At 38.7% G+C, this 16,913-nt stretch overlaps 1 protein-coding gene across 3 annotated transcripts in view; it reads right to left on the bottom strand.

The window, feature by feature from the left end:
• PEPD (peptidase D) overlaps positions 1–16,913 on the bottom strand; it is a 176,274-nt gene that overhangs the window by 118,289 nt on the left and 41,072 nt on the right. For all 3 annotated transcript variants that reach the window (XM_052798252.1, XM_052798251.1, XM_052798250.1), the window contains 2 exons: positions 3,135–3,198; positions 1,046–1,093 (listed from right to left, as the gene is read on the bottom strand). In XM_052798252.1, the coding sequence (XP_052654212.1) occupies positions 1,046–1,093; positions 3,135–3,198 (112 nt within the window). The remainder of the gene's footprint in view (positions 1–1,045; positions 1,094–3,134; positions 3,199–16,913) is intronic.

The following is a 16,913-nucleotide window of genomic DNA, read 5'->3' as shown; positions in this document are numbered from 1 at the left end:
GGAATGTGAAAGCATCACAGCTTCATCCTCTCAGCCAAAAATTAGGTGAAAATTCCTGATTATAACATGACGCTCACAGAGTGACAACTGCTCAACAACTTGAGGTGCACAAATGCACAGTAAGAAGCACAAGATGGTCAAATATTCTCTTTCCCATTCGTTTCTCTTAAAGAACATGAAAGAAAGCTATAGGATCATCTTTTGTATGTGTATATATACAAATATAAGTGGAAGAAAGACTGAAAACTATTTACAGCCTTTGCTCTTAGTGGATAAAGAAATCAGATCTCATGCTACGTGACTGCTTAAGGAGGGATTTTTTCTTAAGAATTCTGTCTGGCACCTGTCATGGGAAAACAAGAAATCCAGAGGCTGCCATTGCACTTGCTGTAAGGGAAAGCTCAGAGTCAGCAAATCATTTCTTATACAGATTAGGGGCAAGAAATCAGATACTGTTAATAGTGAGAGGTTTACAAAGCATCTGTCAAGGAAAGCAGCTGGGGGAGAAGTGGCAGGGAAGAAGAAACTTGCAGGCTTTACCTCCACTCATTCATCCTTCTTCCAGAGAAATGAGCAAGCACCATTCAAAATACTTGGCAGGCATTTGATATCACTCCCTCCTCCCAGAAGTTGTTTTCACCAACCCCCTCTATGCAGAAAAAGTATTCCCTGAATCCTTGTGGGTTTCCCATAAAAAGGCCCAAACATGCTCATGACATGACCAGAGAAACATAAGAGAAAAAAGGATTTTGGAGTCATTGTACATAGGCTGGAGGATAGCATGGTCAATGTTAGATAGGCTTGTCATGTTTTACCAGAAAACAGCTAAAGCTTTTGGCAGAGTGAATATAGACTGGAAGGCCAGAGGTTACAAATCTTGAGATCATGGAGGGGCCAGAAGACTAGATGACTATACACAGGTGACCTCAAATTTGGCAAACATGGGGAGGAAAAGATAGGGAATGACACTGCAAAGAAATGCTGAATAAACTGATCTCCTTATTGGAGAAAATTAGTAGTTAATCTTCAGAATAACGTGACTCACCAAAGTAAGGAGCACGGCAGGTTTCTTCGAAGACAAGACACTGGATATCTAAAAAGAAGTTTTAGATTGCTATTATTTTTCTTTTTTTTTCTTCCTCATAATCACATTGATAGCAATTTCATCAACATTTGCTGTCTACAAAGTAAATGAGCTGCAAAGACAAAAATGCTCCTGATATCTTTCAGATATTGTAGTATTACCTGAGACATGCAACAAGATCAGTAGATCACAAAATATTTAGACAGAAGTGCAGTGCTTAAGTTGCTGGTGTCTACTATAACTTAAGCCTATTGTCATCATTTGGAAGACAGAGGAAGTATGAGCCAAAAAGATGTAATGTCACAGAGAACTGAGGAACAACAGGGTACTCTATCCTCAACGCACTACTGCATATAAAACACACATGCATTAATAATGTTACAATATGCTAAATACTTAGTAATGAATATTTACTGTTATTCTGACTGGGTCATCTTATACTAACACTTCCATTAGGCTCCTTCAGTACCTTTCAAACATTTACAAACTGAGAACAAAATCATTGGGCTTGTAGAGAACTAGGCTTTTAGAGCAGCTGCGGAAAGGTGGGCGCTGAATTACACATTTCTTGAGGTAATGAACAGATGACATAATTCCAGGGACCACAGTTCTACCAACTTTAAACCAGCTTAACAGCACACTAACAATATTAACAAAAGAAAGCATATGGCAGTGAGGTTTAAAAATACCAATTCCACGTTTATTTATTTTTTTTTCTCCCCATGAAATATTAGGATTACACACTTACACAGGTTGGTCATTTGTTGACAAAAAACTATCCTGTAAGTAAGGCCCCTAGTGTCCTGACAGTGGAAAACCAATTCCTTGGCAAACCAGGCAAAAGTTATAGGAAGAACCTTTGAAAGCTGAACAGTTTCGTTGCAAGCTTCAACAGCTTCTAACTTCAATACACATAGTTCAGTGGAAAACAGCCTTTATATGCTGGGACAATTTACTGGTCCACATAAAGAGCTCTTTTTCCCATCAATACGGTTTTTAAGCAGTAAGGAAGCAGAGAACAGAACTGCAATAAGGGCATTTGTTGATGGAAAGTGACCCAAAACAACTAAGGTGACCCAAAATAAATGTGATTTTTAAAAATAAAACATGTATTTTCCACTTGCAATTTTCATCATCTGACAGATGAGCATTGGAGCACCTGCACTCTATACAACTCCAGCTCACGTCAAAAAGCAACCTCTCCACAGCTTCCTCCACCCCCAGGTACTGAAATACAGGATCAAACTTCACTTCATAGCTGGACTCATTATGAAAATGAAATGGAGCATCCTCACAGCTGATGAGAGTAAAATTTTTGGTCTAGTGAGTCAGTTAGTGCTCTGCAGGGACATAAGTATCACAGTCTTCCTTTTCAAGCTGCTCTCCATGAAAATCACCCACAGAGCTTGGCATGAATACTGCCCTCACCCTGCTGAGCCTTCCTACCAAAGAAAAGATAACTGGTCAGGTGCACAAGTATACAAACATCTGCTCAGAAATGAAATGAGAAACCTAACTAAGCAAGTCACACTTGTATTTAAAAATATGAATATATTTGCTTATTCAAATATTAGAATGATTCAACATAACCTAAGAGTAAGGAAGGCAGCCTTTCCCCTCACAGCTCTTTGGAGGCATAAAATAAATGTAGGCTCCCAAGTCAGAGCTAGGACACACAACCTCCCTGACAGCAATCTCCTCAAATCTCCAAGGCATTGCAAAAAATGTATTTAGTAACACACTTCTGTTGGATAAAGACACAGACTGACAGGGCTCGTGATGCACAGAACATGTTTATGAGACTGTCTTTGGATTAAGACCTTATTGTTCGGCTCAAAATGGCAGCCTTTAAAAAAAAAAGATTTAAAAAAAAAAAAAATTACAACTACTTTCTAAGAATGAAGGACACTTTCCAGTAACTGGAGAGGGTGGGAAAGGTCCCACCAAGTCAGGAGACATCCAGTAAGCAGAGAACTAAAATTAAGCAAAATCGTTGCCACATATTGATTTTGTGTTCACAGAAAAATATTCAGACACACAGACAACTCACCTCGTTCACATAGTGGACTTCATCCACAGCGTATTTTTTCTTGAAGAATTCAGGGGGATGAATCCTTTGGAAAAGAACAAAAAGAAAAATTTGGTTTTAGCTTTACTGTTATATTTAATAAGGCCACAGACAAAGAAATAATGTCCTCTGTTATCACAACAATAGGATCGGATATGAGAAATGTTTTAATAATCTTATCCTTGACTCCATTTCTCAAAATAGGAGATTACACAGAAAGTTGCCACGGCTACAAAAATCTGTGTGCTTTAATCCAGTCCACGCTTGATACTTAGACTTCATGGTCTCCTCCTGAATTAAAGGGGTTTTTTTCCCATTCACTCTACACAAGACAGTTTTGTAACAGATTTTTGCCATGCCATTTGTATACAACTTTCCAACTCACCAGATGTTGGAAGGATGTGGAAATAGCAAAAGACCGCTTTGCCCTGTGTTATATTCAAAGAATGAACGGAACATTCATTTTCTACCCTGGTAACCCCTCTGATAGGGACACAAAGCAGACTGAGGCCTATTAAGACATGGGCTCTGCTGCCTCTATTCCTCAGCACACCAGAGATCCACTCCTAACCCAAGAGGGTGTGCAACTTCACATGTCCATGTCCAAAACTAAATCACTTCAGCTGGTTTCTCCCAATACCCAACCAGAGACTTTCTTCAAAATGCAAGAAGAATGTGAAAGATCTGCTTGCAGTCGCGGCAGATGCAGGCGTGGACCAGCGCTCCAGGGCTCCCCCAGTGGCCCCCATACCAGTGGCTGTACCATTGCTCATCCCTTCACTTTATGGCAGCAGCCAGTTATTCACGAGACTTCAGTCTCTGATTACAATTCTCTATCGCCCCGAAACTGGAACAAGTATAATCAGTGTAATTATGAAAATGTAATCTCAAAAGAAAAAAAAAAAGCCAAAACCACCTGGCTTGCATCCTTCCACAGAGTTAAGAAAACAGGAGAAAGAAAAAAACGTAGTTGCAAGAGCCAGAATTTGGAGGATCCTGCGCATTTTGCTTCCTGAGGGACAGCAGGAGAGCAAGAGATGTGCACAGGACCGAACTTTCAGCTGTTTAAACATTAGACTACAAGAGCACAAGACCAACTGGGGAAAGAATAAATTAGGCTGGAGACCAAAGAACATTTCTAACCCTTGCAGTGAGGAACAGCAGAAGTGGTGGGACAAACAGCTCAGCATCTTTAGGAGGTGCTCCATAACAAAGGCATGTATCGTGGCTGCCTGCAGTACTAGGTGGCTAGAGCTCTGATTTACATCATTTTTTCAATCATCTCGTGCACTCATTTTTCATTTTACATTCCTTTATGCTCCAAACAGTACGAGGCTGAGACATGAACAACAACATGAAAACGTTTATGGTGTTCTCAAGCAGTAAATCACAGATTTTTAAAAATTTATTTATCTGTGTACTACTCAAAACTAACGCAAAAATATCTCATTATATGTTCCCTTTTGCAATGCTCCTTTTGTGGACTCTTCCCATCACTGTTGGAGATTTCAAAGCAATTATCATTTACCTTCTCCCCCTGGCTAATTTCACATATAATTAAAAAATCCACTATATACTCTTATCTTTCTATACCCTGTATTTTATAGTTCCCTTACCTCCAACTTCTGCATACTCTGTTTCTCCTACAGGCATCTCCTTTTCCCCTCCTTCATTCCTCACACACTGAAGTACTTTAATATTCCAGAAACATCACGAACGGATTTAGCACTTTCCGTTTTTGTTCTCTTTTACGGTTTCAACCAATTCATCTGGTATCAGCAGAATCCCAACTGCAAAACCAGCTAATTTATGGCCAAATGTAATTTATGTTAATATATGCTCTTTAGAGCAATACCTGCAAAGCACCATTTACAATTAGCTGCATTGTTTGAACTGAAGAACTGTTTCTTGTAAAGTAAATATTTCTTAAAAGTATACCCACAAATATGCTGGATTTTATTCACTTAATGCAGTTTAAGTAAGAGTAGGTCTCATTTTCCAACACACCAATAAGAAAACTTCTGCCTTTTCACAAGCTGTTTTTCGACTTTTTTTTTTTTTTTTTTGCTAGTTGCCTCCTATAATTGTGTGGTCTACAGCACACTGCTGCTAACTGAATTCTTTGGTTATGGTTAATATTAATCCATTATTGATTCCATTCCAGTTGTAATCCCTCCAACATCTCTTCTTATGTACACTATCACTCTTGAGGAACAAAAGTAGCTCATCATCCTTTCAAGGCTGAGGATTTTTTCTCTACTTTGAGAGAAAGAAAACAGCAGCTTCCCACAATCCTCCATCCTCTCTCTCAGCTATTAAACTAGGTCATCTTCCAGATACTTTTGACTCCATCACACCTAACGATAAGCTGCCACGTTTCCCAGATGTGTACCTCCTTGCTGCTCTTGTTCTTGCTACCTTGCTCAGAAGTCGGCAAGACTTTTAGTACAAAGTAGAGCGCCAGACTTCTCAGCTCCTCTCTGAAGCACTCAAGGCTCTGCCTCACTTCTTTTCTTCAGCCATTTAGCACCTCTGACTAGATGGTAAAATAAATTCACATACACTTCCCACAAACTACCATCCCCTACCCATCCCACAGGAGCCATGATGCTTCAGTGATGAAGCCACGTCTCCCACTGGGAAGATTTCTGCAAAGACCTACCCTACTGCAGAACCCTATACAGGTGGAAGGAAAAGTGCACATGGAAGTCGACCTTAGGGAGGAAAAATTTTGTGCTGTCACATATAGAAAAGCAGTATAGAAGGCAAAACAAAAGCTCAGGGAGAAAGAGGAGCAAAGATGATCCTCATTGAGACTTTTCCATATTCTCTCCAGTCTCTTCAATTTTTTTCCCAGTTTAGCAGGGATCTATGAAAGATTATTATGCAGCAACACCTTAGTTACTGTAAAAAAAGTACCAGGGCAGAGTTCCTTAGCAGATACAGGGCTCAGAATTCATTTTTATCCAATTTAAATGCAAAACAGGCTAAAGTCTAGCACTGACCATCACTGTCACAGGGAACAGTACCTTCCACAGAATGCTCACTGGCTTCATGAAAATCAGAAGTTACATTCAGTTATGATAATTTCAAGTACATCTGATACTTCACAGAGATGAGGAGTACTTCTCTCTACAAATAACTCTCAGGCAGGTAGAATAAGTTAATTGGTTACAATTTTTAGGTTTGCCTTTGTCTTTTGTAACGCTGCTATGGGCTGCCAGTTTCAAAATTCTGATTAATCACTGCAGAGACTACACACAAAAAACCCCACAGCAAGTCATAAATTAATTAGAAGGATTACCCAAGTGGAAGATACGATCCCAGATATTATTGAATCATGTCTCCTTACCTATCAAAAAAACCTCCAACCTTTTGTAAACAGATGCAAACAGAAGCAATGGCCTAATTTTTTTACAGGCTTGGGGGGAGGGAATGTGAAAAAAATTTTAGATTCCCTGGCAACATAAATTAGCAAAACCCTACAGAGAATAATGCACTTCAGCCCTAAAAAGGTTCAATATCCTTTCTCTATAGTTTTATAACTCCAGCCAAGCAAATAGCGGTGCTCGTTAGACATGTCAATAGTTAGCTTCCACAATAGTAGGAGTCATCATTTTATCTCATGATGGAAATAAGTAACTACAAACTCCTGGAACAGCATCATGCCCAAGTACACATGTTGAAGTGGCTAGGCAAAAATCTGGCATCTCATAGTTCATGGCCATTAGAAAGAAAACGTTAAGAGTCCAGAACTTCTATTTATTTACAAGAATACAGTTCTCCTTTTTTGTCACCAAAGGATCCCTTAAACAAGAGACTGTCTCTAGTTCACCACTTACAATTCATCACAATTTCCAATCCAGTGAAAAATCATGAGTTATTCTGGGTTAAACATCAAAGCTATTTACATTCTGCTGATGTAAACTCTGCCCTCTCCCATGTTCTTCTACCCAATCTAGTTCACCTACTTGGTTTCCTGCTCTCAAGATTTTCATAGCAATTGGGAAACGCTGAAGATGGCCTAAAGATGAGAAGCTACATTTTAAAAGAAGATTCAAATTCTGATGCACTCATTTTAACAGCTAAGGTTTTATTAAAGCACCAAATATCGAAGGTTCAACTTTCAACCATAACAAGTGACAACTTTATTATAAACAAAATTCTACTGAGGTAGCAATGGGAAAAGGAGGAAGAGGAGCAGCAGCAATACTTTCACTATAAAAATACAGTGTGAAATGTTAAGTCAGACACTAAAGTAATACCCCACGTTAGCTATACCTCATTTCTCTTAAATATCGATCAAATGTGAAAACTACCAGCAAAAGAGTAAGGGAGCACAGTATTAAAAACTAGTAACCAGGAATTCCAGTCAGTCGATCAGCTTAGTGAAAACTTCCAAGTTCAGAATAAACTTTTCCATTTGGTTTAACTAAATTCACAGCGGTACAGGATGGCATGTTTAAGAACCAAGAAGCTTCACCAAATCACAACCTAATCACACCAGTGAAGATTTTGCCATCAACTTTGACAGACCACAGTATTACAACTGGCTCCACTTCAATGCGATCCTTCAAACAGGAATGTAATACTGACTCCTCTGTTTATCCATCACTAAGATGAACAGCTCTGACAGCCAATCTATAAATACACCAGAAAATATATTTTGAAGCTTTTATATAGTTGGACAAAATTCAAACCTCATTTTTTTTTGCAGCATTTTATTAACCATGTTGTGTTTCCACTTTAAACCCAATAAAAACTTGATCTCATTGTCTAACACCATTTTAAAGCTGTTGTTCATTACATTGCACAAGAATTCATAACAGCAAATCTTAAGAGGTTTGTACAAATTTGACATTACCGTAAGAATTCCATTAAGCAACATTTCTTTGTATTCTAAAGGACTCTGGAGCAATAGCCTCGTAATACCAACACGATAAAAGAGTGTTCTAGTTTTCAGAACTGCATTCAGAAGAGAGGTACAAATAAGATGGATCTAAATCACAAATGCCAAAGAAAAACTGTGAGCAGAATTCATAACAGCTGATAGCTATTCCTGAAAGAAATACATCTAAGCTAATATATTTCCAACCTAATTGCTGATATACATTCACATGTATATGTTTTCATTTGCATCTAAACGTTCTCCCAGACAATCTTCAATATATGTATATAACAACCTTTTCCTGCTGGTCACTTCATGTGTTCATTCTTTAATGCTTCTAGGACAGATTTGCAGTTTTTACAGTGGATCAGCTCTAAAATGAAATTCAGCTTTTCCTGAAGTAGTCCAATTTAGATTTTCTTCAGCATTTCAGTTGGAGTTCCTAATTCAAGATTACTTATCTTACTGCATGGCCTAGAATGTAAAACTATTCCTACTGGAAAAAAATATTCTTAATGGTATGTTCATTACAAAAATTTGAGAAATTCTAGTTGGCACTAATTTCAAAACATCTTCCACACATTCTACATTTTGTTACTAAAAGACTGCAGACACACACTCAAATAGATACATACATATACACCTCAGAAATGACCTGAGCACCTTCAGCAGAGCAAGTCAACAGCAGGAGGTCCCAAGCTTCCTGAAGAGTGGCAAGCCGATTGCATTGTCTCCTCTAAAAGTTGCACAGGATTCCTCCCTCGCCGCAACACAGATTAATCAAAAAGCTGTAGCGTTCTGCACCCTGTTAACACTAAGAAGTCACACGATTCGCTGCATCAGCCAGTTCTGCACTAGTCTGCCACAGACATTCAGTCTAAGAAAAAGTCCACTAAATTGCAAGGTCCCTCCATAGGGCTGTCTTAATTTCAGCGCTACTTTTACATACCCTACATTTCCTAACGTATCTGCAAGTGATTCACAGATTAGAAAAGCCAGGAGAGATCAGAATAAGCACATGTATTTCGTTTTTAGTTTGATTTCTAGATGCTTTCATTTTCAGACATCTGATGTTGTTGTATGTCCTGCTGTTAGATTTTGCTACAACATCCTCTCTCTCTTCCCTACTCAAATTCTTACAGCAGCCTGGAGAAGCCCTTGGTCAGCTCTTTTAAAATATTTGGATAACAACATAACCTTTAGGAGCTACTTAACTTTCTCTAGGTTTACTGCTGGAATAGAAGCTAGTTCATTGCCGTCACTTTGTGATGCTTCACATACTTTTTGTTTCTCTCAAATACAGAATGAAAATACTTCACTGAACATTTACCTCAATAACAATGCAGAAATGGCAGTTGTACCAGTTCCATCTACTAGTAGAAGCAGTTTGAATTGTAACCGCTATTTTTGCTTTCTCTTTTGTGTTCTGCTAATTCTTTGCCTTAAGCTTGTCCTGTCACCCACCCGGGATTGTTCAGAGCTCCCCATTAGCTAAATTCTCTTGTAATCAGCTTGTCAGAATAGGCAGACACATGAGAACCATCAGCACGCTTGTATTGTAGGTTCTATGTTCACTTACACATTACAAAAAACAGTTCTTACACCTACGCAAATTATTACAAGCCTTTAATGTTAAGATTTGAATGGTTTTACAGAATTCCTTAAGTCTTCACATCTGGCCTTTTGAAGTTATTCTGAAAGAAGGGTGCCTTACTGCACTCTTACATATAAAAGAAAGCAATAGGTGTATCCTAACATAAGCTCCAATATGAGGTAACCGTTCTCCTGCAAAAGGAAATACTAAGGTAATACCACATTGCACAGACAATAAAGCAGTATTCCAGGCTGTCTGACCACACATGCTATCAATGAACATATATTAAGGCCAAATAATGAAAATCACCTGCAATTTCTAAGCACTGGATCTGGCTTTAGCAAAAAAACACATCAGCATTAATTTAATGTATTTTTAAAAAGCATCAGTAGGAATCTCTAAATGAAAATCAACAACCGTTTTGAAGATCTCTTAGTATGTGAGGGAGGAAGACAGCAAGTACTGACACAAAGCAAGACATGCCATACTAAAGACTCTCCTGCAATTAAAATACATCTCCACAAGTCTTGTCCACTACTTATTGTCTTTCAGATCCACGGCTCCTGGCAGTTACCAGAAAGCGATGTTCTTTCAAGCAGTAATTAAAAGTAAGAATTAACATAGTTGGAACAGTAACAGAATAGGCAAACATCAAAGACATTTATTCATGACAAAGTCTAAAGCAAAAGGGTTTCTACACAATAATGTTCAGGGTATACTGCTCTCTTAAAAGGTCCTACAAGTATTATTGCCTAAAATGCATGAAAAAACGTGCAAGCTCATATCACAGAATCAGAAGAGGAAGATTCTTGATGCAGTGAGGCAGAAAAGCTAAAATTAGGAAACTTCACAGTAAAGCTTTCTGCTTTATGGAGATACAATAGTATTGTTTCCTCCATTCCACCCTTTCAGAGTAAGAATTATAAAACATAAAAAATTTATGGCAAATCCACTTTATCCTGAGTAAATAGTCTCTACTAAGCAAAGTAAATGTCTGCATTAGCCTGCACATAGTGCCTGTACACGGCACTGCAGCATGCACACATTTACTGCCAGCAAGTCATTGCATGAGTTACATCCCATTTTTCCTCACTTACATGAGGGGAAACACATGCACAAGGAGTTAATTGGACAAGCATAGTCTTCAGCAGTTGAAGTTTGTCATGGTTTAACCCCAGCCAGCAATTAAGCACCATGCAGCTGCTCTCTCACTCACTACCCCCCCCCCCCCCCCCGCCCCGCCAGTGGGATGGGGGGAGAGAATCGGGAATAAAAAGTAAAACCTGTGGGTTGAGATAATGACAGTTTAATAGAACAGAAAAGAAGAAACTAATAATGATAGTAATAACAATAATAAAATGACAATAATAATAACAAAAGGACTGGAATATACAAGTGATGCACAACACAACTACTCACCAACTGACACCCAGTTAGTTCCCGAGCAGCAATCCCCCCACTCCCCCCAGTTTATATACTGGGCATCACATCACATGGTATGGAATACCCCTTTGGTCACTTTAGGTCAGCTGTCCTGGCTGTTTCCCCTCCCTACTTCTTGTGCCTCTTCAGCCTTCTTGCTGGCTGGGCATGAGAAGCTGAAAAGCCCTTGACTTAGCATAAACACTAATTAGCAACAACCGAAAACATCAGTGTGTTATCAACATTCTTCTGGTGCTAAATCCAAAACATAACACTACACCAGCTACTAGGAAGACAATTAACTCTATCCCAGCCAAAACCAGGACAAAGTTCTACACAGTCAACAACTCATTTCTCAGGCCTTGCTAGTATGAGCTTAAAGCAGAGTAAAAGTTTCAGTGAGACCGCATACAAAGAATAAGAATCTTGGCGAAAATTAAAGCTGATGAATAGAAATACATCAGCAAAGCATGTAGAGCCGAAGGAGGAAAAGGGATACAAAAGCAATGTTTTAATGCTGTCAGAGATTCACCAATAAACTCCCTCCTCATTACAGTATCATCAAGTTAACAGATGGCAAAGCATTAACCAAACAAGAGGGTGTCGAGAACTGCTAGGAAGAACAATATAGTAAGCTTTACAAGATACCAGCAGATGTTCCTGACTTTGTCCAACAAAACGCAATCACCTATATAGCCAAACGGAATTTCACTATCTCAAAGAAGATTAAAAGGCATCAAGCTAGATTTAAAACAAAACAGTACTAATGGGGTCGCTGGTATCACGGGCAGCCTCCAGCAGCATTTTGACTACCTTAATATTACTTCCTTTCCACATTTCTCTAGATTTCTGTTTTATCCTTTGAAAGACACAAGTACCTGCATACACGTAAACTCAGACTCCTTGCTCCTTTTGATACAGTCTAGAGTAAGATGGATTTTGAGAAAACAACAGAATTTAAAAGAAATTGAAGTGAAGATGAAGACTCAAGCTGATTCAACTGGAAAAGGTAACCACGTCTAGCAGTGGGACAGAACAGTAGAGTCCACATGCATGATGCTGGACATAGGATGCTGGGTATATGATACTGGACTTCCCAGTGCTACACAGTTATTCTGCTTTTGCATAATCTGTATGAGAAACATACAGACCATTGGACTTACAAAATCAGAAATAAATATTGAGGAGATTCTCACAGTTCTTCCTGATAAAAGCCAAGCTCTGAAATACCTATTTCATCTACTTCAAATATACAGTCTGCCTGCTCCTGCTCAGCTATTCCCACCACAGGCATTCCCAAAAGATGAAAAGTTCTTTACACTTTCTATAAATTCTACCTCAAGAGGCAGTGCCTCAATTAAACATTTAAGAGATACTATCAAGACTACCCAAAAAAACAAAACCACAGAAAACTTGCAATTGGTAACCTCTGCTTTATTTCTCTCTGCAAATAAAATTTTTCCTTGGAGAGAAGGGCTCTATCCTAGTACAGAAAAAACTGTAACAAAGGAAATGTTTATACACTGAAATCCCTGAAAGATTTCTTGTCACATAAGACTGCTGACAAATATTCATTAGAAAGCTCTCTTCCCCAAAAAAGAGCACAAAAAGAATTACAATGCTTAAGAGGGTAAGTGTAATTTCTAGGTCACCATAAAATAACAGTGTTCCATTCAAACACTGGCCTCAATTCATGTTTCTTAACTGAGAAAGTTACATACTGAATCTGTCAATAGCAAATGTTCTGCTTTTACTTTGGAAAAAAAGCCTATATTGGGGGGAAAACCAGCAATATTTTATGTCCCACCCATAAAAGCACTATAGCAAGCTCTGGAATGTGTGCAGCACGTCCCCTAGTTTCCACGTTATTCGGTAATAGCATGAAAGAAAGCAGTACTGGTGTTTAGAGCAGCATTAAGATAACCTGAACACCTTTAAGAAGGGGATGATAACATTCTCATCTTACAACTTGTAAAGAAAACTAAACCACAAAGAAATTAAAGGAACTTGCCACAACAACGCATTGAGCACAAAGAATAGGCAGAACCTACCCGTGCAAACAGTGCCGATTCACTGTGCCACCTTGCCCCTGTAAGGCAAAGAAGTATCTGGCATCCCCCAGGAGTAGGGTCAAGGCGATACCTGCCGACACCCAGAGCTCCAGCAAGTACACAGGCAAAGGAGTACACAGCAAGTAAAACACAATCTGCCTGTTCTTCACTCACATTTAGCTTTTAAGAAGCATTAATATTGATTATACTCTTCCCTAACCTATTTTAACAAAACAGCTGGGGTTGTTTTTTCCTCTTTGTATGGTTCTCAACAGAGACAACACTGTTTCAGGGAGTCCTTCCCGAGCGTACAGACAGACACAGCACAGGTTGCAGGGAATAAAACACCTAAAGAAAACAGTTAACATCAAGAGCTGAGAACTTGGAATTTTAGAAGTGAAGGAACAGAGGCACCACTGTAGGTATCACTTGAGAGGTTTTTCACAGAAGTGCCTTCTCAAATCCAGGCCAACAAGAAGCAGAGAGCTCTGCACTCAAACCGGGCAGCTGCACAGCAGAAGGCAGCGTGGAGGTGCAGAGCCTTATTGGAGCACTGCTGGAAAATCCCCACAGGCTTTTCCTTTGCTGCAGCTTACCTTCCTACCAGCAGCAGCCCAGTCCTTGGAGGAAAAACACGTGGCACGCCTGATCAAAAGAAAACTTGGATTCTCTGATATTTCAAAATGTTATCAGGAGTTTGTATCACTGAACTTGATACTCCTGCTAGCGCATTAAATACGGTATAAAATAAGAAATGCCTGGTGGGGGTTATCAACATTCCCTGTTGTACCACAGGAATGAGACATGCGTAGGCAAGACTTAACTTTCTCATGCTGTGGTTTGAAGCTACATCAGGATATTAAGAACTGCAGCACTGTCAAGCAGATTTACTTAGTGCTGGTTCTATTTCTCAATACACCCGAATCAAAAAGAGATGAAAAAGAAGCACTTTAACACTTACTAAATCACCAACTTGTGCATCCAGTTAAAGATGTATGCTGGTAAAGATTGCAAATCAATGGACTGATATAAATTACTATTATTGTTTAAAACACTCTCAACAAGAAATACAAGGAAACTTAGGCAGCTAAAAAGCAAAGATTTATAAAAATAATTACTGAAGTAAAAGTCATAGAAATAATACATATTCATCCTGGACCAGCAAGGCTCATGGACAATTAGAATACTGGGACAATGACTAAACTGATGAGTTGAGAAGTCAGAGCATTTGAGCAGCACTGTTTAGAGAAAAACAATCATCAGTAAAGTGCCAAGAGCAATCCAGACACTAATTATTCTGTAAAAGTAATTTTTATCCACAGAGAAATACGATAATAAATGAATGGGAGACAGAAAATGGAAATCACTGTACTATGGAGAGAATTGGAATCATGGAAAATAAGCAGCATGGGGAATTGCACAAGTAAGTCTCGTCAATCAAAAGCAACCAGCTTTATTGTACAGTTTTGAAATTATCGGATGAAGGGTAAAGCAACAGATGTACTATCTGAATAATAGTAAAATATTTGATAAAAATCTCTCTCAAGACTCTTACTCTCCAAAATCAACTCAAATTGGCTTGGACAGGAACACTACGATGTGACCTGAAACCCAATGACTAGTCATAACAAAAAAATGAAAAGCCTAAAGCAGAAAAAAAAAAAAAAAAAAAAAGATAAAAAGATGAGCTTTTCAAGGGCTGGGAAACCCTCCAACCACCACACTGAAAAGTGCTGTATCAATTTAGACTGATGTTCTCAGAAGTTAAAGTGATAAACAGCAATGGACTGCAAGTCTTGATTAGTGGGATACTGCAAAGACTGAAATCAGTTCTGATGCTATTCAGAAACAGAAGCAGGACTGAACATGTTCGGGAGATCCACAGATGGCATTTGCAGGTGGTAACAAACTTCGCAGATAAATTGCAATTGCCAGTTGGTACAAAACAGTAATAAGATGACCTAAAGCGATTAAAAACTGTTGGTTTTTTTTAAACAGTAAAATAATGATTCAGTGGGTAGGGGGAAGGGACAAATGGCAGAAAGAGATCAAACTGATGGACATGGAAAAAGAAAACACTAAACATTTCATTGTAGAAAAAAAATTACAAGAAAAAATACCAGGGGATGATATGGCGGATCAGTTCAGAAGGTAAAACCAAAGACCCTTCTAGAGTATACTATCTGAATACACAGCTCAAGAGCATGCTACAGAGAAGAGGACCTGTATGCACCACATCAATAAAACTCATCTAGAAAATGTCCTTCATTCCTGCAAAATCTACATCAAGAAGAGCAATTAAGGTGATGTGGAGTTTGGTCCCTACAACACCCACATACACTCCACTACCTTTCCGAAGAGTTGTCTCCAATTTCGGCTTGCATAGAATAGGCTCACTATAGACCTTGCCTTCTTGTAGCCATGCCTAGGGCTAATTAATGCACCAGTCTCAGCCACCATGATGTAGTCAGATAAACATACCACGCTGTACACAATTTAATACTCACAATTATTCAAAATACAAATGCCACAAAATTTCACCAATCCCCATTAAGAAAAAGAGATCAAGAAAGCAATTTCTTAGCTTCTAATTTTCATGGTCACATACAGTCTATAGGGGGGAAAAAAAAAAAAGGTAAAAGCCTAAATAGCCTGAAAAGCTCTTTTTTTTTTTTAATTACAAAAGCATTTGGGGGGAAAAAGGCAAACAAACAAAAAAACCAACCACATACTTTTGCACTTTTTTCCAAAGGCAGTAAAACTTCTCAGCTTTGCTGAAGTCAGTCAAGTTTAATCACCAAAACCAAAGGTTGATTTTGGTTGTAACCTACTTAGAAAATGATGACAATGTTTAAAAAGCTTCCTCATTAGGTCACAGAGATATTATTAACATTTGCAGAGCATTTCATTGTGCTTTATTACAGCTCCAAAGTACCACACCAAGGTTCAACTTTGCAAATACAGATAGCTTCCAAACAAATTCATGGAACAACGTTACTCACAGTGGATGCAAAGCTAGATTAATGTTGTTATACTTACCAATCAGCCAGCAGGGCTTCAAAGAAAACACAGGAAATTGCACATAAATATTGTTCTGTCCCATTTACTATGTATTTCTAAAGTTAGAGCACGAAAGCGTTAAATATTTTTGTTTTCCACTAAAAACACTCTCTACGTGGCAAGGCAATTAAGTTATTTTGGCATCCGCTCCACAGAAAGCAGCTGCTGTACAGTATGTTTTACTTTATAAAATATCTTTAATCAGCACACTGACTAGTTCTGTCATTTATAATTAAGGAGGTAAATGGCAGGTGCAGCATTAATTAGTGAAATTGAAGTCTCTGTGCAAGACATGCAGTCATACCAACTTAATGCTTCATAGGAATAGAAACGATTGCTAACAGCTTTGCACCACAAACTTGACTAGGTAAGACCATGCCGAGAAGGAGGGGCATTTACAACACAGTTATGCTTCTGAAGCCTTTTCAATCTTATATTACCAGATTAATTTCTTAAACTCTTCCTCCGAAAGTAAGAATAGAAAAATACTTCAGCAGCGCAAAAGCCTACCCGCTAAGCCATCCTGTGAGAGTCTGTTTCTGCCTTACAAACAACTGGAGGGGCAGGGGACAGAGGTACAGATCAAGAGATAGGCGAAGTGGTTCTCTTAGTTGAAAAGATTTTCCCAGCCAACAACTAAGAAATGGGCTAGCCCAACATTTAGAGAAATGCCCACACTCATAATTTAAAAACAGAGTGACTGTTGTTGCAATCCCTTCCCAACAGGAAAGTAGGGCCACCAGTCC

This window comes from Harpia harpyja, chromosome 9 (genome assembly GCF_026419915.1).
Source record: "Harpia harpyja isolate bHarHar1 chromosome 9, bHarHar1 primary haplotype, whole genome shotgun sequence".
NCBI classification, from domain to species: domain Eukaryota; kingdom Metazoa; phylum Chordata; class Aves; order Accipitriformes; family Accipitridae; genus Harpia; species Harpia harpyja.
Note: the sequence above shows the minus strand (reverse complement) of the source record. Positions and strands in the feature narration are given on the sequence as shown.